Source organism: Bufo gargarizans, chromosome 10 (assembly GCF_014858855.1).
Source record: "Bufo gargarizans isolate SCDJY-AF-19 chromosome 10, ASM1485885v1, whole genome shotgun sequence".
Classification (NCBI taxonomy): domain Eukaryota; kingdom Metazoa; phylum Chordata; class Amphibia; order Anura; family Bufonidae; genus Bufo; species Bufo gargarizans.
Window position 1 is genome coordinate 78717055 of NC_058089.1, and position 20395 is coordinate 78737449.

Genomic DNA, 20395 nt, shown 5'->3' on the forward strand with positions numbered 1-20395 from the left:
TACACCCCTCACATTTTTGTAAATATTTTATTAGATCTTTTCATGGGACAACACTGCAGATCTGACACTTTGATACCATGTAAAGTAGTCTGCACAGCTTGTATAAGTGTAAATTTGGTATGCCTTCAAAATAACTCAACGCATATTCATTAATGTCTAAACCGCTGGCAACAAAAGTAAGTACACCCGTATGTGAAAATTGACAAATTGTTCCCAATTAGCCATTATCCCTACCCTGTGTCATGTGACTTATTAGTGTTACAAGGTCTCCAATAGGAATGGAGAGCAGGTGTGTTAGATTTGGTGTTGTCACTGTCACACTCTCTCATACTGGTCACTGGAAGTTCAACATGGCACCTCATGGTAAAGAACTCATAATAGAAAACAATACAGATTATAGTAGAAAAAGCAGCCAGTACAAAAGAAGCCACTATACAAAAACAGCTATCCTATAAACGTATAGCAGAGTCCTACAAAAATTATAAATCGGGCTGTAAATTCATACTTGATACACATATAGCAGTAACCACCCAATGTCTGACTAAAATAACTTTTGCCACCATCAAACCCCTCATCCAGATCTGTCTAACCCGGGCCGGGACTTCCATATCTAACGCATTATCTCCCAGCAGCACTGTCACCATCCCAGGGCTATACCTCCAGGAGGACTCCTTCTGTAGTGTTGCCAGCATTGCTGTAGAGGTTAAAGGAGTAGGTGGTGGGGGTCAGCCTGTCAGTGCTCAGACCATATGCTGCACACTGCATTAAATTGGTCTGCATCATCCCAGAAGGAAGCCTCTTTTAAAGATGATGCACAAGAAAGCCCGCAAACAGTTTGCTGAAGACAAGCAGACTATGGACATGGATTACTGGTTCCATGTCCTGAGATCAAGAAAAACTTTGGTTCAGATGGTGTCAAGCGTGTGTGGAGGCAACCAGGTGAGGAGTACAAAGACAAGTGTGTCTTGCCTACAGTCAAGCATGGTGGTGGAAGTGTCATTGTTTGGGGCTGCATGATTTCTGCCGGCTGTGGGGAGCTACAGTTTATTGAAGGAACCGTGAATGCCGACATGTACTGTGACATACTGAAGCAGAGCATGATCCCCTCCCTTTGGAAATTGGGCTGCAGGACAGTATTCCAACATAACAACCCCAAACACACCTCCAAGACAACCACAGCCTTGCTGAAGAAACTGGTGCTGGACTGGCCAAGATACTTGTATGATGATGTCATCATCATGTGACCAGAGCTGTGAGATGGAGCACAGCAGTGGAGAGGAAAAAGTGGTGAACTACATGAGCATCTCTGCTGTGCCTGGAGGAGAGGTTAGTGAAGTCCTGAGATAATCCACAACATCTTAGAAATACTGGGAGTAGTTCTACTGTATCCATCTCCATGTAATATTCACTGGAGCCTGAAAATAAGTCTGGACATGCTGGGCTCTGTAGTTCTCTCCTCTTATAATCTCCACTGATATATAACAACAGTCTGGTAATGCTGGGGGTTGTAGTTCTCTCCTCATAAACCCTCTCCCTGTAATGTCAACTTGTGTTGGATAATAACAGCCTGGACATCCAGGGAGTTGTAGTTCTCTCCTCTTTTACCCCTCTATGTATTGCCATCTAATTTTCAGCGATAACCTGGTCATGATGAGACTTGTAATTCTCCTTTCACTATAATGATGTTCTGCAGCATCTGAGGTGTGTATTAGGGTAACTTTCGTCGTTCTGCCCTGTCATAGAAGCACAACAATGAAAATGACGACTCGAACGTGGCACATCATGGGCGACAACACCTGACGGATCCCACTGACTGATGAGATCTCATGGGTTTCCATCATGGAGCCTGGCAGGCTGCAAAATTGTGTCTAGCATTTATGACCTTATCGACAGCTGAGGCCCCAAAACAGATGTGATCAACGCCTTATGTGATCTGTAGCATCAGGTTATCATGTTCTCAAGCAGCTGAGGTGTGTATTATCATGTTCTGCGGCAACTGAGGTGTGTATTATGTTCTGCAGCAGCTGAGGTGTGTATTATGAGATTCTGCAGCAGCTGAGATGTGTATTATGATGTTCAGCAGCTGAGGTTTGTATAATGAGGTTCTGCAGTAGCTGAGGTGTGTATTATGATGTTCTGCGGCAGTTGAGATGTTTATTATGATATTCTGCAGCATCTGAGATGTTTATTATGATGATCTGCAGAAGCTAAGGTGTGAATGATGGGGTTCTGCAGCAGCTAAGGTGTGACTGATGAGGTTCTGCAGCCGCTGAGGCATATATTATGAGACTTTGCAGCAGCTGAGGTGTGTCAATATAATTCCACTGCACACGTACAGGGTGAAATGTTAAACTGTGGCCTAATACTGACGCTATGTAACGCAACAGCAAAGTATTTAACCATAGCCTAATGCTGCCGATATGTAACGCAACAGCTAACAGAAAGCATTCGTTGTAATCAATTTAGCTGCATTGCACACAATTACAGGGTGAACTATTTAACCTTAGCCAAATTCTGATGCTATGTAATGCAACACCTAACATAAAGCATTCACTTTGGTAAATTTTTCACACTGCATAAATATACAGGGCTAAGTATTTAACCATGGCCTAATACTGCCACTATGTAACGCAACAGCTAACAGAAGGAATTTGCTATAATCAATTTCAGTCCACTGAACACATTACACTGTCCTGGAATATGGATGCAACATAACTGTATCACTAAAATAAGGGATTAACTCAAAATGTGGGTCCATTAGAACGTGATGCCCAAGGCGATTACAACTGCCTTATATACTCAGGCACACTAACTGTATCACTAAAATAAGAAATTAACTCAAAATGTGGGTTCACTAGAGCGTGAAGCTGACGGCGACTGCAACTGCCTTATACTCAGGCACAGTAACTGTATCTCTAAAATATGAGATTAACTGAATGTTGGTGCACTAGAATGTGATGCACTCGATGATTACACTCAATCTGCATTCTCCCTGCTATCTCCCTATTGTCACCACCAGACATCTGAGAAGCTCTGACAGACATCTAGAACCTCCTCCTTGAGGTTCCTTTGTTTTGCTTTCATTTTCTCATCTCGTTAGCCTCTCTCAGCTGTCATGTAGTTGCACTGATTGCATCCCTTTAAATCCTTTTCCCATAGTGCATCACTTTGCGGTTTATACAACTTCCTGGAGTGTGTGCATGCGGTTCCTACTTCTGAGTCTTCTACAAGATAAGTTTTGTTCATTTATTTGTGTCTTTGACCCTGGTGACCCTGACTCCGTATCTAGAGTAGGGAGCCGGTGGTCGTGTCCCCTCACTATTATAGGGTGTTCAGGTGTTATACAGTCGAGGTACGAGGATATGCGATCATCTACCATTGGGATTTTCGCATAGGCTGAGCAGTCAGGGAGAGAGCCAGGTCTGATGCAGGGCTCTCCCTTTTTGTTCCTTAGTTTTGGATCCAGTCAGTCGTATATTCATTTTGTGTTTTCTAGTTTCCTGCACACCTTCCGTGACATTATAAACCGCCAAAACCGTCTCAAGCATGGATCCGGTTTCACTTTTGACTGAACGCATGCAGGGTCTTTCATTGGAGGTAGCAGATCTCCGTAAGACTCTTTCAGTTTCAAGTGACCTGTTCAGCTTGCGTTCATGGAGCTTGTTCTGAGCCTAAGATCTCGCTCCCGGATACATTCTCCGGGGGTAGTGAGAATTTTGTGCGTTTTAGAGAGGCTTGCAAACTCCATTTTCGCCTACTTCCCCATTCCTCTGGTGATGAGGAACGGAGGGTGGGGATCATCATATCGCTGCTCAGGGATAACGCTCAGTCCTGGGCCTTTTCGCTGCCGGTGGGGGCACGGCCCCTCCGTTCAGTGGATGAATTCTTTTTAGCCCTGGGTCAGATATATGATGATCCGGATCGTGTTGCTCTGGCTGAGTCTAGACTACGTCTTTTATGTCAGGGTAAACAATCCGCAGAGATATACTGTTCAGAATTTCAGAGATGGGCAGCTGATACTGGTTGGAATGATGCTGCACTCCAAAGTCAATTTTGCCATGGTCTTTCAGAGGGATTGAAAGATGCATTTGCCTTTCATGAGAGACCTACCTCCTACCTACCTCCTTGGACTCTGCCATGTCTCGGGCCGTTCGTATTGACAGGCATCTTAGAGAGAGAGGAGAGATCACTCCTTCCTGTCATACTCAATCCCAGGACAGTGCGGCGGTCTCATTCTGTGCACAGGGGTCTTCTGGTTTACCTGATGAGGACAGATTCTCCTCGTCGTTGTCATCTATTTGGCAAAAGATTCAGGATAATCTAAAGAGCATGAGTGAGAGATATAAGCGTGTGGCGGATAAGAGACGTGTGCCTGGTCCGGACCTGAATGTTGGTGATCTGGTGTGGTTGTCTACTAAGAATATCAAATTGAAGGTTCCCTCCTGGAAGTTGGGTCCTAAGTTTATTGGGCCTTACAAAATCTTGTCCGTCATCAATCCTGTTGCCTACCGTCTTGATCTTCCTCAGACTTGGAAGATCCATAATGTTTTTCATAAGTCCTTATGTCCAACCCATTGTACCCTCGTCTTTGCCTTCTCCTCCGATTGTGGTTGATGGTAATCTTGAATTTCAGGTCTCTAGGATTGTGGATTCTCGTGTTGTCCACGGTTCTCTCCAGTACCTCGTTCATTGGGAGGGTTATGGTCCTGAGGAGAGGATGTGGGTCCCAGTGACGGACATTAAGGCCACTCGTCTCATCAGGGCTTTCCATAGGTCCTATCCTGAGAAGGTGGGCTCTGAGTGTCCGGAGTCCACTCGTAGAAGGGGGGGTACTGTCACCACCAGACATCTGAGAAGCTCTGACAGACATCTAGAACCTCCTCCTTGAGGTTCCTTTGTTTTGCTTTCATTTTCTCATCTCATTAGCCTCTCTCAGCTGTCATGTAGTTGCACTGATTGCATCCCTTTAAATCCTTTTCCCATAGTGCATCACTTTGCAGTTTATACAACTTCCTGGAGTGTGTGCATGCGGTTCCTACTTCTGAGTCTTCTACAAGATAAGTTTTGTTCATTTATTTGTGTCTTTCTGTTTGCTGGATCCCAGGTGACCCTGACTCCCTCCGTATCAAGAGTAGGGAGCCGGTGGTCGTGTCCCCTCACTATTATAGGGTGTTCAGGTGTTATACAGTCGAGGTACGAGGATATGCGATCATCTACCATTGGGATTTTCACATAGGCTGAGCAGTCAGGGAGAGAGTCAGGTCTGATGCAGGGCTCTCCCTTTTTGTTCCTTAGTTTTGGATCCAGTCAATCGTATATTCATTTTGTGTTTTCTAGTTTCCTGCACACCTTCCGTGACACCTATGCTCTCCTACAGTATCAAAAAACAATCCCTACAATCTCCCTGCAACACTGTCCCTAGCTCATGAGCGCTTGCCACGTTTCTCCCTACGCTCAGCTCACAGTGAAATGGCGGCGACTGTGCGGGATGAGGGTTTTGTAGGGCTGTGACATCACAGGGGCTGGCTATCTGCGGATTGGCTGGCTGCATGGCATTATGGATGATCTCGAATTCCCGAGCTTCTTACTTTCACTTTGTAACACAAGCAGCCGCCATTTTAGGAAAACTCGATTTGTTACAATGAAGCACAAGGTAATTCGGCTTTGTTGTAAATCGAGGTGTCACGGATGATCCGCGAGAATATTGAACTGTCCTCCCAATATTATCAATATTACTCTGCCTTATTAAACAGTAATTATTTCCCTAGGCCCCAGAACCTACAATTTGATTATTCAGAGCGTCTCCTTCTGTTGTACCCAGAGAACAACATAGTCCTTTTGTTCAAGTCAGTCAATAGATGCCCAGCAGATAACGCAATTACAGCTGGCTTCCTTAGGTTGACAAAAGAACTTCCCTGTCTGAAGAGATATCACAGCTAGGTGTGAAGACGGCACCTGGGGGGAGCCGATTGGTGTCGCTGCCATAAGGGTCTGTAAGATAACTTGATTCAGACGGCCGGCACCAAGGTTCCCAGATTGACACATGAATCTGAGATATGATTTTTACCTTTTTAAGAGAGCCCATGCATCTTACGGACGTAAAAATTACATCATCGTGTCACTCAGAATTCACTGGACGTTTACATAGGACAAACATAACTCTAAGATGTGCCCAGGTAAAGTTATGGTGTTACCCCATCATAGAACCAGTTATAATAGTAATATTTGGTATCCCTGAACTCCATATTTTGTGGGGAAAGTGAATATGTGCTTGTTACTTGTGTACAGCGGAGACATCCCGCGATATGGCACATGACATATTTCAGAACTGACATTCACCTCAGGAATACAGCCGGCCCAGCAGGCGGACTCTCAATTCCCCGCCTTGATTCTAGGACCCTTTATAACACAGACCTAGCATCTGCTAAAGGAGTTCTCCACTTTTAACACCTAAAGAGGGCCTCAGCCAGAGAACCTGTGGGCTGAAGGCATATTACACTGGACAAAGGCTTCTTGGACTTTACCCCTGCAACGGACTATTTCACCAACAGACATCTTTTCTGCGGAAACTAAGTATTTTCTTTCTTTTCTCCCTTTTGTTTATTGGACTATACTTTCCTTGATTATTGTGTTATAATTACTGTGCATCGTGATAATTTGTATTGTATATAGATATATAATAAATGACCTCCCAGTCATTTCTCTAGCCATACGCCTGTTTTCAAACACTGCAAAAACTTACTCTAGCCTCTCCGAAGAGAAAGCTACTCGGTTGTGTTATCTAGATAGTGGGTTCCTCGCTCCCATCAATTGTGAGGTGGTGGCAGTTAAACTACCCTGTGTGTAGTTCCGGTCGCAGTTCGTCGCACGCTTACTTGCGGTCAATCGGAGGTCCACTCCCTGCGCTTTCAGCCTATCGACTGTACGGACTCAAGTTAGACTGTCGGTGTGCTGAAAGTGGCTGGGAGGCCTGTTTGCGGATTGACCACTAGGGGCGTTGTGACGGTTTCGTGACGTATTGTGGCCGCGGCGGTCGCAGTTCGTCACACGAGGTTTTCCACTTTGAATGCTTTGCTTCGTTCAACACTAGGGACGAGCGAATCGACTTCGGATGAAACATCCAAAGTTGATTTGCATAAAACTTCGTTAGAATACTGTACGGAGCAGGAGCTCTTATTAGAATGTATTGGCTCCGATGAGCCGAAGTTATTACTTTTCGAAGTCTTGCGAGACTTCGAGTAAACACTTCAGAAATTAATTTCTACTGTAAAAAACCTTTTACCAAACTCAGGTTCGGTTCCAAGGTACAGTATTCTAACAACGTTTTATGTGAATCAACTTTTTTATCCGAAGTCGATTCACTCATCCCTACTCAACACTATTCATCATGTATTCCGAGAACACTCAAGAGTGATGAAATCCTAATGAATGTTCATTTTTGGTCCCAGATATTCTTTCAAGAAAACTTTATATGAAACTTTATATTTAGGCTACTTTCACACTCGCGTTTTGTGCTGATCCGTCATGGACAGATCGTTCAGATAATACGACCGTCTGCATCCGTTCAGAATGGATCTGTTTGTATTATCTTTAACATAGCCAAGACGGATCCGTCTTGAACACTACTGAAAGTCAATGGAGGACGGATCCGTTTTCTATTGTGTCAGTTTGTGTCATAGAAAACGGATCTGTCCCCATTGACTTACATTGTGTGTCAGGACAGATCCGTTTGGCTCAGTTTCATCAGACGGACACCAAAACGCTTTGGTGTCCGTCTCCAAAGCGATACTGATACTGAGACTGACCTGATGCATTCTGAGCGGAACCGTTTCCATTCAGAATATATTAGAATGCAAACTGATCCGTTTTGGACCGCTTGTGAGAGCCCTGAACGGATCTCACAAACGGAAAGCCAAAACGCTAGTGTGAAAGTAGACTTAGTACTGTGTGGTGTGACGCATTAATTATTATTCATACAGTGGGCATAGTCTCATGAGTTTCTTTTTTTCTTATCAATTGTAATTAAGGCTATAAAATTATTGCTTCATTTAACAGTTAACACCCAAGGAAACGAACCTTTCTTCAGTTCAGCTCAGCAGGAGGACACTTTATTCTCCTAAGATGGATTCGGACAGTGAATGTAAGACCCCGGGACATTTCTAACCGCACGGTATACAGTATGTACAGGCAGCGGGCTGTAAGCGTACATGAATTAATCTTGTTTTTTTATTTCATTGCAGCGTTTTGGGCTGGGGCGACCTTAATCATTTGGTTTGGAGTTAATATTGCTATGGCTGTTTTAGGTAAGATACTGTATGTACAATGTAATCGTTCCACTGTAAGTTTTTTTCTTAATTTATTCTAATGTACAAAAGCCTACTAGTAGCGTATATGGTAGACAATATCATGTCTCTGAGCTTAACAGGTTCTCTTGTTGACGATTAAAATGCAATTTTGTTACATAAATTTGTAATATAACAGTTCTGTGAAGTAAAATAATACATATATACTATATATTGCTCTAGCAGCATAATAATATTTAAAGGGGTTGTATCACTTCTGCAACGGGCATTTATCATGTAGAGAAAATTAATACAGGGCACTTACTAATGTATTGTTATTGCCCATATCGCTTCCTTTGCTGGCTCCATGGTTATGACCAACCTGAAATCTAGCAGCAGTGATTGTGCTTGCACACTATAGGAAAAGGCGTATCTGCACTGCAGCGGTGTCCATAACCCCTGTACACTAGCAGTGTATAACGTGATGAAAACTGAATCCAGCCAGCAAAGGAGGCAATGTGGACAATCACAATACATTAGTAAGGGCCTTGTATTAGCTTTCTCTACATAATAAGTGAGACCCCGTTAAAGGGGTTTATCCCGGCTAAAGATATTCTCATTATAGGTCATCAATATCCAATCAGTGTGGGGGGGGGGGGTCTGACTCCTGCCACCACTGCCAATCAGATTTTTAAAGGGGCCGCAGCACCTGTGCCAGCGCTACATCCTCATTAATGTGTGCCTTCCATCTACCTTGTACAGCTGTCCATACCATTGAAATGAAGGCAGCTGATCGCTGGGGGTGCCGAGAGTCTGGTCCCCAGCCATCTGATACTGATGACTTGTCCTGAGGGTAGGTGATTATTATCTGCAACCCGGAAAGCCCCTTTAATAATTTTATTATTTCTTATGAAATGTAGAAATCTTTGTAATACTCTATGTATAGGTAAAGACACTGCTGAGGGACACAGTGGATACTAAAGGGGTTATGCAATTCAAAGGCAGTGCTATTAAAATGTAAAATAAAGCACTTACTAATCAACTTTCATTTTCAAAAGTGCAGGGATCGTCCCATTTGAGCTGCAGTCATGACCGCAGCCATAATCGAGCGATCCCTGTAGTATGAGTATGGGAACAGTGCAGCATTGTCCCTGTCTACTAGCATAATCGGCCCTAAATGGTCGCCCACAACTTGTCTATGGTCCCTGACTTGATTAAGTGCAGGGTTCTAAACCCGAGTGGAGTAAAACAGTAGTCATATAGAAAGAGGGCAAAAGCAGGACTGGATTAGAACCCAAAAAAGTCCAAATCAGGCAGGAGTCCATACCAGAGAGATACATCAGAACCAACACATGATACAAACACAGAGTCAAATGCCAGAAGGGGTCAGTGCAAGGAGATAACATCAGAGCGGGCAGTCAGGAGCTAGGTCAGGGACAATCCAAAAGTCAATATACCAAGAATCCAAACAATAGCACAATAAACGCTAGTGACGCTAAGAAAACCATTCACAGGCACCTGTTGCCAGCAGCTGCCTGTTCAGGAAGCATGTGATGCCGCCACCGAGCCTGATTGGCCTGGGTCTGGCTGCCACAGCAACGTAATGACCCTGGCTGTGCCGCAACATGTGCAACATGGCTGCTGCTATTGTTCCTCCCCATACAATATCATTGCTCCTGGGCAGCAGAGTGCTGGTTAGAAAGCGCGATCTGCTGCCCGGGAATGATGATTGTGGTCTCTGCATCTCCGATCAGTTCACTCAATGAACGAGCCTTCCGCTTGTTCATTGGGTGAACTGTGGCAGTCAATGACACGTCTGTGAAAAAAACAAAAAAACTGACGTGTTTCATCCGTTAAGATGTCCGTGAAGGGTCCGTGCGTCCGTTTTTACTATCCATGTGTCATCCGTAATTCACTGACGTTGCTCAACTGAAAACAAATTTACAAAGTATCTCCCATCAGTCTTCAGTAAAAAACGGACTACCACAGATGCCATCCCTGGTGTGTCCGTGATTTTCACGGAGCCACACACTTCTATGGGCGTGCTTGGTCCGCATCACGGATCCAAGTAGTGCATGTTTCTGTGATTTTTTATTTTTTTTTTACTGACCCACGGTCAATAGAAAAATACAGAAATGTGAACAGACACATTTAAATCAATAGGTACTTGTGCTGTCCGTGGAAAATGCGGACAGCACACGTCAGTAGTATAGGGAGACAGCTCTCGTCAAACTCAAAGTGACAGGTGGCCACACCCCTTTTCCAGCTGTCCGGGCAAGCCCTAATATGGTATATCCAGGCTTATTTAAGCTTTAAAAGTAGCTTGACTTTCTCCGACCTTCACAGACATGTCAGGGCATGTTCTAATATATTTATATAACTATCTGTTGTCTATTATCTATCTATAATCCTGCTTAATAAAATATTACTATACATATATTATCTATCTATCTACCTATCTAGATAACTACCTATTTGTCTATCTATCTATCTATCTATCTATCTATCTATCTATCTATCTATCTACCCATCTATCTGGCTAGCTATAACATAGCTATCTATCTATTCTATCAATCTTTCTATCAATTATCTATGTTTCTATCAATTAAGTATCTAATAAAATCCTAATAACTTCCTATTAAAATCCCATAAAACCCTATCAAGCTATTAAAATCCTAATAAGTTGGTAAGGCTGATAAGTCAGCCTGTGGGAGGGGCGGAGGCTCTTCATATACGAGCCACACCCTCACTCACAGGTGTGTGTTCTCAGGTGCACAGCTGCCGCTGGGTGTCATTAGTAAACCAGCTCTTTCGTTGCAGCATGGAGCCAGAATAGAGCTTGTTATTTTGCTCTCTGCTACCGTAGCATGCACCTACGTAAGTAGGTTGGGCCGGGGCCGTCTCTCCTGGCCGGTCGGAACTTTGCTAGCGAACGGGAGGCTTTGCCTCAGAATCTGCTACCTCAGGTTTGCTCGTTGGGGCTAAATACTTCTATTTCTTTTCACCTTTGTTTGTTGGTAAGAGTAGTTAGTTCCTATAAATCTTACAAGTTTCACTTTGCTTTGTTCATCTCGTATGAAAAGTTACTTTATCCGGTTTGCTGTAAAGGAAGAGTTACCTGGGATGCACGTGACGTCCTGTTTGGAGATCGGACGCAGCGTTTATTGTTTAGGCCTCTTGCTGTAGCTGTTCCTTGCCACGTGTCTCCCCCTCCCCCCGCCACCACCATCTTTAGACTTCACTTATTTCACTGCTCCATGTACTTAAAAACCCCGCCGCACTTTCATGCTCTGCTGTTATCCTGAGCGGCATTCACACTTTCGGCTTTTATTTCATGTCTTATGCTGCAGCCGCAAGTCCTTACTTACTGTACTGCACTTTCCTACTCTTGGTTCGTATTCACTCAGATTGGTCTCACATTTAAGCTGCGGTCACCTGTTGGCTGTTACATCTTATTCCGTACCCAGCCGTCAGCCGGATCCGTATTACACGCCTGTTAGTACATGTTGTGTACTCGGCTTACAGCTGCTACTGTTACTCCATTTTTATTCTCGGGACGCACCACCCTGGTGTTCACACCTTGCTCCACTCACAACCAGAGCTGCGTTCATGCGTCGACTGGTATACCATGTTTTCTCTTCTCACTGTGAGAGCTGTGTTTACACGTCCGCTGTCACAACATGTTCAAACTAGGCTTGTTTCAGAGCTGCATTCACTTTCACTGTTACATCATGGTTATGCTCCACTTACATTTAGAGCTTCTGTTCTACCAATTTCATTCTTGGCCACACCCATACGTGCATTCACACTACGCTGTCAAATCATTTTTTGCACTCCACCCTTGACCAGAGTTGCATTCATCCATCTATCGGGATTCGGTATATCAAGTTTACTCTACTCGCACCCAGAACTGCATTCACACGTCCTATGCTACTACAGGTTCTTTCCAGGCCCATTTCAAGAACTGCATTCATGTCGCTGTTACATCTGTTATGCTCCGTTCACAACCAGAGCTGCTGTTATACCAAATTTCATGCTCTGCTTATACCCAGAGTTGTGTTCACACTTCTACTGCTACACCAGGTCGTATACCCCACTCATCAAAGCCCTTTTCCATGTCTGCTGCCACATCAAGTTAATATTCCGTTGACATCCAAAGTTGCGTCCGCGTGTCTGGTTTACATCTTGTCCTATACTCCATTCACTACTAGAGCTGCTTTCGCATCACGTCAATACTCTGCTCACTTTCAGATTGCATTCATATTTCTGCCTTATACCATGCTTTTCATGCGCTACCCATACTCAGAGCTGCGCCCATACCATGTTTTTTAGGTACCACTCGCATCCAAAGCTCCAGTCACCCATTTGTTGTTACATCATGTGTTGTACTCTGCTCCCACTCAAAGCTACATTCTCCTGTTCATTGCTATGTCATGGTTTTACTCTATAATCTCACCGAGGCAGTCTGCACCCACCGCTCTGGTACCTCTCTCCCGACAAACATAACTGCGTTCTTTTCAGGCTTACGTTCCTTTCCTCGGTGGTCTGTTACATTCCATAGGCCTACTTTTCTGTTCACCTCAGCGCGAATTTTTATTTTTTTCTTTAATCCTGGTTCATAATCACTCAGACTGGTCTCCTTTTGCTTCTGGTTCGTATTCACTCAGATTGGTCTCCTGCCCCAGTTCACCAAACAGCTCCTCAGCGGAGGTCAGTGGGCCAGTAAGTTTCCTGCTATGTTTTCACAAGCTGTTCATTTGTTTGTCACGATAAGAGACTTCTCTTAGCTAACTTGCAATGCCTCAGGCTCTTGTTTTTCTCCCATCTCTGTTTCAATTTCATGTTTACGTTTTATGGTTAGCGGTGGTTAGTGTTTTATGTATGCACGTGCTTCGGATTACTAATGTTTATATTTTCAACACCTGTTGGCAGTTATGTTTTTTAGGCCACCTTCTAGCCAATCTAATCATTCAAGTCGCTGCATATCCCATCAGGTCCGGCTTACGTTTTAATTACTTATAGTCACCGCAATGTCATCCTTCTGGCTTCGGGGGCCCTATGACTGATCCGTCCTCATGTCTCCGGGGGCCCATGACCGTTTTTCATGTTTTGTTTTGTTTGTTAGGGGTACGACATGGTTGTAGGCTGGTTAGTGTCCCAGGTTTGCTGTTGGAGGGGGGTCATGGTTATGCGAGTCCCCAAGGCATTCTGGTGGTGCATAAGTGGTTTAAAAAAAAAACATAAGAGGCTTGCCCGTGTGGCTCTTCGCTTATAGGACCTCACGATTGGCACCGACACTTGTAGTTTGCACGGCCATCTGATACTTTTTTCCGCCATAAGAGACTCACACGCATGGCTCCTCCCATAGAGACTCGCACGAGTGGCTGTTCGCTTATAGGACCTCACGACTGGCATCGTCATTCGTAGTTCGCACGGCCATCTGATTTTTTTCCACCATATGGGACTCGCGCACATGTAGGGCAAACTGGTCCGGTTCGCCCTACAGCATCATTGTCATGTCTTACGCAGATATTTCGTCTTGCTTTAATTGTTCATGCTTTCGTTCAGGTCCTGCCAGAGGAGGAACAAGTAGGGTAATTCCCTCTAGCATTTCAGTCTCTGATCATAGTCGATCATATCTTGTCAACCAGGTCCCCGCGCAAAGTCTTTGCCTTTTTACCACGACCAGGAATTCATTTTCGCTGGTAGCTTCATTGCAATTGCATTCCCTCACTCATGGGAGGGCATAGACAGAATCTTGTATATTATGGCTTTGTAGCTTCTTGCTGCACTAACCTCAGACTCCCTACAACCACGTTGAATCGGGTTTTGGACAAGGTTCAGCATTTCCTCACGGTAGAAGATTCAGATAGCAGGTCGGTCTTCACATCTCAAGCGTTAAATTCTCAGGGTCATACAGTAGAACAACGCGCGGACCACGGCTAGCAGCTAGCTGTCGTCTGGGGAACTATTCAAGGATTCTCTTCCTATCTACATAGTTCTTTTTGGCCCTCATTCCTGCATAGTCTAGGCAGTTAGGTTTTGGTCCCACAATCTCCTGAGGCTAGGGAATTGCCAGTACTCCCTAGAACCAAAACTTTACAAGGTTTAGTTGGTTTTCATGATCCATTTCACAACGTATTCCCGGTCCTCCATTCCGCTTTGGGGCAGTATCCGCGATATTGAGCATCATGTCTCTGGCTTTGTCATCCACAAGATGGGTTGTACTTCTCCTTCTGGCCTTGCCTCATGCACCCCGAATTTTTCGCTCTAGATCCCTGACGCCTTGCAGTTGGCTTGGGGATTAGTTTGCACATGCCATTCGAGTTACTTTTCTACCCTACTTGGCTTGGTTTTTGCCCACTTATAGGCCTACCCACGATCATGGCTTAGGACACACAACAAGCCATTTAGTCAGGTTAGCTAAGACACGCCTAGCTGGGTTGGGTTGTTCCCGTTGTTTCACTCCCTAGGGTTCTTCGGATATCTCTTGGCCGTAGCCATGACCACAAGTTGGTAAGGCTGATTAGTCTGATTAACGGAGCTGAGGATGGTAGAGGTCTCCCTGTAACAGCAGATCCGGGTGCAGCAGCAAAGCCCAGTGATCGTTCCTCGATAGCTGTGACAAGACAGGAAACCAAGCCCTGCGGGGCCAGTATGGGGCTATCAGTATAGCTTCTGGTGCTTCCGAGATCAACTTGGTTATGATCTGAGGTATTAGCAGTATGGGAGGAAACAGGTATACAAACTTGTGACTCCAATTGAGAGAGAAGGCGTCCAGACAGTCTGGCCTGTCTGTTCTCCTGAGTGAACAAAACTTTAGTACTTTCTTGTTGTTCCTCGTTGCAAACAGATCCCAGTCTGGACAACCCCATATCTCCACTATTTGACTGAAGTATTTGGTGTTTAACGCCCATTCTCCCGGACACATTCTTCTTCGGCTAAGAAGATCTGCAGTAACGTTCTCGGAACCCTTGATGTGAACCGCTACCAGACTGTGTAGCACTGGTTCCGCCCAAGCCATGATCTTGCTGCAAATGGTCTGGAGAGACTGACAACGAGTTCCCCCTTGCTTATTCACATAGTATGTCGCCGTAGCGTTGTCCGTCTGTACGAGAACTGCTTTCTTGTAGAGATGAGTTTAGAAATGCTGCAGGGCTAACTGAATTGCCTTCTGTTCCCTGAAGTTTGAAGACCTGTCTGTTATGGCTGATGACCACTCTCCTTGAATCCAAAGATCTCCCATGTGAGCACCCCATCCCTTGCGGAATGCATATGTGGTTATCACCACTCTTCTCATGAAGCGAAATGCTCTTCCTTTCACTAGATTCTCTTTCTTTGTCCACCAAAGAAGGTTTTTGTGAGTTGCAGATTATATTTTCATTGTAGCTGTTAAAGACTTGGAATTCTTATCCCAACAATATAGATCATCTCTGTAGATCTCTCATATGTAGATTCTCTCATATGAGCCTTCGCCCAAGGAACAGCTTCTATTGCAGCAGTTAACAATCCTAGGGTGCTCATCGCTGTCCGGATAGATGTTCTTCCCGTGGAGATCAATGAGTGGACTCTCTGAATGATCTGAGACACCTTGTTGGGAGGGGAGCAACACCGTCATCAACTTGGAGTCTATTAGAAGACCCAAGAATTGAATTCTCGTGGTAGGGATCATCTGAGATTTCTTTAGGGTCACAATAAAACCTGCTTGCTGAATCCGACTCAAAGCAGTGTGCAGATGCGAATTCAGAACTTCTGGGAACACTGCTATAAATAGCCAGTCGTCCAGGTATGGGACTATACTTAGTCCCTGAATCCTCAGCGTAACCACCGGGCCGGAGATAGACCGAAAGGGAGTGCTCTGAATTAATAATGCAGCGTCTGATGGTGTGTCTTGATCGCTACTCTTAGAAATCTTCTTGAACTTCTGTGAATTGGTACATGGAGATACGCATCCCTTAGATCTGTTGATGCCATTACTTCTCCGGGTTGTAGGATGCTTAAGACGGATCTTATGTTGTCCATCTTGAATTTTAGCTTCTTTAAATGGTTGTTTAAAAACCTTAGGTCTATGAGGCGCCACTTGCCTTCTGGTTTGGGTACTGGAAAGACTCTCAAATAGACACCTGAAAACTCTTCTTCTTCTGGAACTCTTTCCAGAGCGCCCTTCTGCAGAAACTCCTGAAGAAGAGGCTTAATTCTTCGATCTTCTGTAGTGTTTAGCAGGAATATTTCTCTTGGAAGATGATTGAACTCGAGAGAGTAGCTGTTCTTGGTGATGTTCAAAACCCAACTCTCTGAAGTGACACCTTCCTATATCGTGGAAAATTTTCTCAACCTTACACCTACATTGAGTACAGGCCTCATGTCGGAACTTTGAGTTAACGGTAGGGGTATCTGAGGGCTCTTCTTTCCTTTGTCTTGATAACTGGAACGAAACCGTCTTCCTGGTGGCTACTGAGTATTCCGTCCTCGAAAGGACGCTCTTCCTCTTTGGCCCCGAAATCTTGAGGGTCTAGACCTAAAAGTTTGCGGAAATGCCAATGCTTTCTCCTTTTTATTTTCTTCTAAGATCTTGTCTAATTGAGAACCTATCAGTCTACCAGGCTCGAATGGAAGTGAGCAAAAATTTGACTTGGAGGCGGAGTCTCCCGTCCAAGGATTCAACGATATCGCTCTTCTGGTCGACTTTGCTAAAGCCATGTTCTTAGCTGCAATCCTTATAACATCCAGAGGAAAATCGCAGAGGAACACTGCAGCTGTCTTTAGAGAAGATACTTGGTCTGACAATTCTTGTCTCGATACCCCCGCTAGGATATCTCTTGAAAGTTCGCTAAGCCAGACCATTAATGCTATCACAACTGGAACCGATGACATCGCCCCTTTTTGTAAGGATTCTAGATTACAATGGGAGTGTCTTTTAAGGAGGATGTCAGCCTTCCGATCCATCGGGTCTTTTAGCAGGGTAGAGTCTTCTGAAGGAAAAAAAGATCTCTTAGACAAACGTGCAACAGCTGGGTCAACTCTGGCCGGCAATTCCCCTTCTTCTGACGCTGCAGGATCTGGCTTTTTCCACTCTCTTTCCATGATAGTTTTTAAAACTGGATGAGCAGAAAAAACTCTAGATTTATTTTTGGGAAAATAATACAGATTTCCCTTATCCTGAGATTTCCCTTATCCTGAACCATTAGTTCCTCATTAGTTTCAAGACGTTTCACACGTTTTATCTGCTTATCTGCTGAATCTTTCTTCGATAGAAAAAAATCCTCACTACCCGCATCTGAGTCGGATGATAGTCCAGAAAGAGAAGAAGTAGCTGAAGAATGTGGCACTTCGTCTGTAATCTGACTATGATGATTACTTTTTTTTCTTGTTACTTGCCAGAAGCAGAAACAACATCCTGCAAGTTCTCTTTGAACCAAGCAAAAAACTTCTACGCCTCTTCTGTTAATCCTCCATCTTGGGGACTACAGTCATTACAAATGTTAGACACTGCATCAGGTGTGAGAGGCTGAAGACAACTAATACATACATTCATTCTAGCAGGATGAGTAACAGGCGTGCATAGTTTTTCTGCACACAAATCACAGATGTCATCTTGCATATCACCCGGTATTGGCAATTTACATCCTGCACAAACGCGGTGTATAGACTTTTTTGCTTTCTCTTTTTATGGTCATTTTTATGGCTCGACATCTGTAATAAAAAGAGATATACTAAGTATAATCCTTATAAATGTAAATGACACCTCTCCTCAAAGAGCAAGAATACCTTAAAAAAACAGAAACCCCGCTGCCTGGTACTCAGCAGCAGGCTGCAAGGTTCCCTGGCTTTAAACAGTAACAGTAAATAGCTCCTCCCACACCCGGAGCACGTACGTGTGCGCGCAGTACACCACTGAGGCAGCGGACGCCAGTTAACGCTCCGGGCGGAAGCCGGAACAGAGAGGATACAGAGCGAGCGCGCGCACTAAGACCGCCAGGAAGAGAGCGACAGAAGTCCAGACCAGGCTGCAGAAAGACAGGTAACTGGAAAATCTTCTCATTGGTCCAAGTGGGAAAGAAAAGATAAGCCAGGCAATGCACTGGCCGACAGCACTTTTTAAAACCTACATACCGCACCGCTGTCAAAGGAGTCCTACTCATAGGGACCCAGGTCAGCCAGGCAACCGCACTGGACATAGACAGGCGGCCTGGTACAGGCATTACCAGGCAAAGCACTGGCAGGACAAGCCACCATACACTATACCAGGTCTAGGCCAGGAACACATTAGCCAAGCAGCTGGAGCCTGACAACGCAAGGCCCTAAGTCCTTTTCCAAGTGGGCAGCCAGGTGAGGAAAACACCTGCCGGAGAGAAGGACTGAAAAAAACACAAATTGGTGCAGTATTCTGGTTCCTTATATAAGGGGCCTAACGTGATATCAATTTGGTTCATTGACGGTCCTAGATTGGAGTTCTGGGATTGGAATATATCCCTTCTGTGCTGCTCTAGGACGAAGAAGAAAGATAGATATTTGAAGATAGATAGATAAAAAGTTAGACTCATAGCTAGATAGTGGGTTTTATATAATTTTGACAGGAATTTATTAGGATTTAAAAATCTTGATAGAGTTTTATAGGATTTTAATAGGAATTTATTAGGATTTTAATAGTTTGATAGGGTTTTATAGGATTTTAATATGAAGTTATTAGGATTTTATTAGATAGATAGAAAGATTGATAGAATAGATAGATAGCCAGATAGATAGATAGATAAAAAGATATGTGATAGCTAAACGGACAAATTGGTAGTTATCTAGATAGGTAGATAAATAAAATATTTATAGTAATATTTTATTAAGCAGGATTATAGATAGATAACATATAGTTATATAAATATATTAGAACATGTCCTGACATGTCTAACATGTCTCTGAAGGTCGCAGAAATTCAAGCTATTTTTAAAACTTAAATGAGTTGTAGCCTGAATATACCATATTAGGGCTTGTCCGGAGAGCTGGAAAAGGGGCGTGGCCACCTGTCACTTTGAGTTTGACGAGAGCTGTCTCCTTATACTACTCACGTCGGTGAAAAATGGAAATGTGGACAAAGCCTTAGACAGGCAGATTATTATCAGGAACGAGTGTTTGTAAGAATGTTAATTCCCGATTTAATGTGCTGTCTAAATCCAGTTTAAATATGGGCCTTAGATTTCACTTGTTTACCAAAGATTTCTGCTTCGTAACCCTTTTGATATGATAGATCATTTATTATTATGTATTGTATTCATGTTTCTCTTATTGCTATTTGCTTCATATGTTTCTGTATTGTGACAAATCACCCCCAAAAAAAAAAATTGCTAAAAAGTGGTGTAAAGCAAGGATAGTGTAAAACTGCTGAAGAACTGATTCAGAGTCTGTATTTTACGCTCAGGTTATTTACGTCTATTCTTTTCATCTTTCTGTAGGTGTTATACACATAGATAACTGCCCTAACCAGCCATATGTTCCAATTTATATGATCGTGGCTGGTATCACCGATGCGCTGATTTGCCTTTTATATCCTTTGAAGCTTTTCTTTAGAAAAGTAGTCATTGCTGTTGAATATGTTCTGTTCACCTTCTCCGCATGCTGGCTCATCCCAGGTTAGTTTGTATCACATTTTCATTATTTACAAAGCAGCTCAATTTATATTGCCAATCAAATTCATTTTTTAGTATACCTCCTCTTGCAGTGGCCACAGATCACTAGTAAATTTACATTTAAGTATGAGTTTGAAGCTGTATAGGAAAAAATCTCAACCGAAATAATAATGATAAACATATATATATATTTAACAATAGTTACCAAATATAAGGAATATATAAATCCATCTGAATAGTCTACGGTTTGCTCAGGTTAAAAAGAACAGTAAATGTGCAAAATATTTCTTTTAATCCTTGTATGTTATATTGTAATCAATAATGGAAGAAAATATAATATCTTTTTTCTATATCAGCCATTCCACCCCCCCCCCCCAGGTCTCACAAACATGTCTGGCTGTAAGACTGACTGTAAAAAAATAAAAATAAAAAGCCATTATAAATAATTAATGCTATTTGGAAATTTTTTATATTAAAGTAATATTTTGGCATTTT

The 20395-nt window shown here is 43.6% G+C and overlaps 1 protein-coding gene across 1 annotated transcript in view; it reads left to right on the plus strand.

Annotated features, from left to right (window-relative positions):
* The first annotated feature begins 1266 nt into the window (after positions 1 to 1266).
* The window catches only part of LOC122921022 (transmembrane protein 272-like), a 42889-nt gene continuing 23760 nt past the window's right edge, over positions 1267 to 20395 (plus strand). Inside the window, exons 1-4 of the mRNA XM_044270899.1 lie at positions 1267 to 1326; positions 8056 to 8140; positions 8241 to 8303; positions 19727 to 19903. Coding sequence (XP_044126834.1) covers positions 1297 to 1326; positions 8056 to 8140; positions 8241 to 8303; positions 19727 to 19903 — 355 coding nt within the window. The 5' untranslated portion in view covers positions 1267 to 1296. The remainder of the gene's footprint in view (positions 1327 to 8055; positions 8141 to 8240; positions 8304 to 19726; positions 19904 to 20395) is intronic.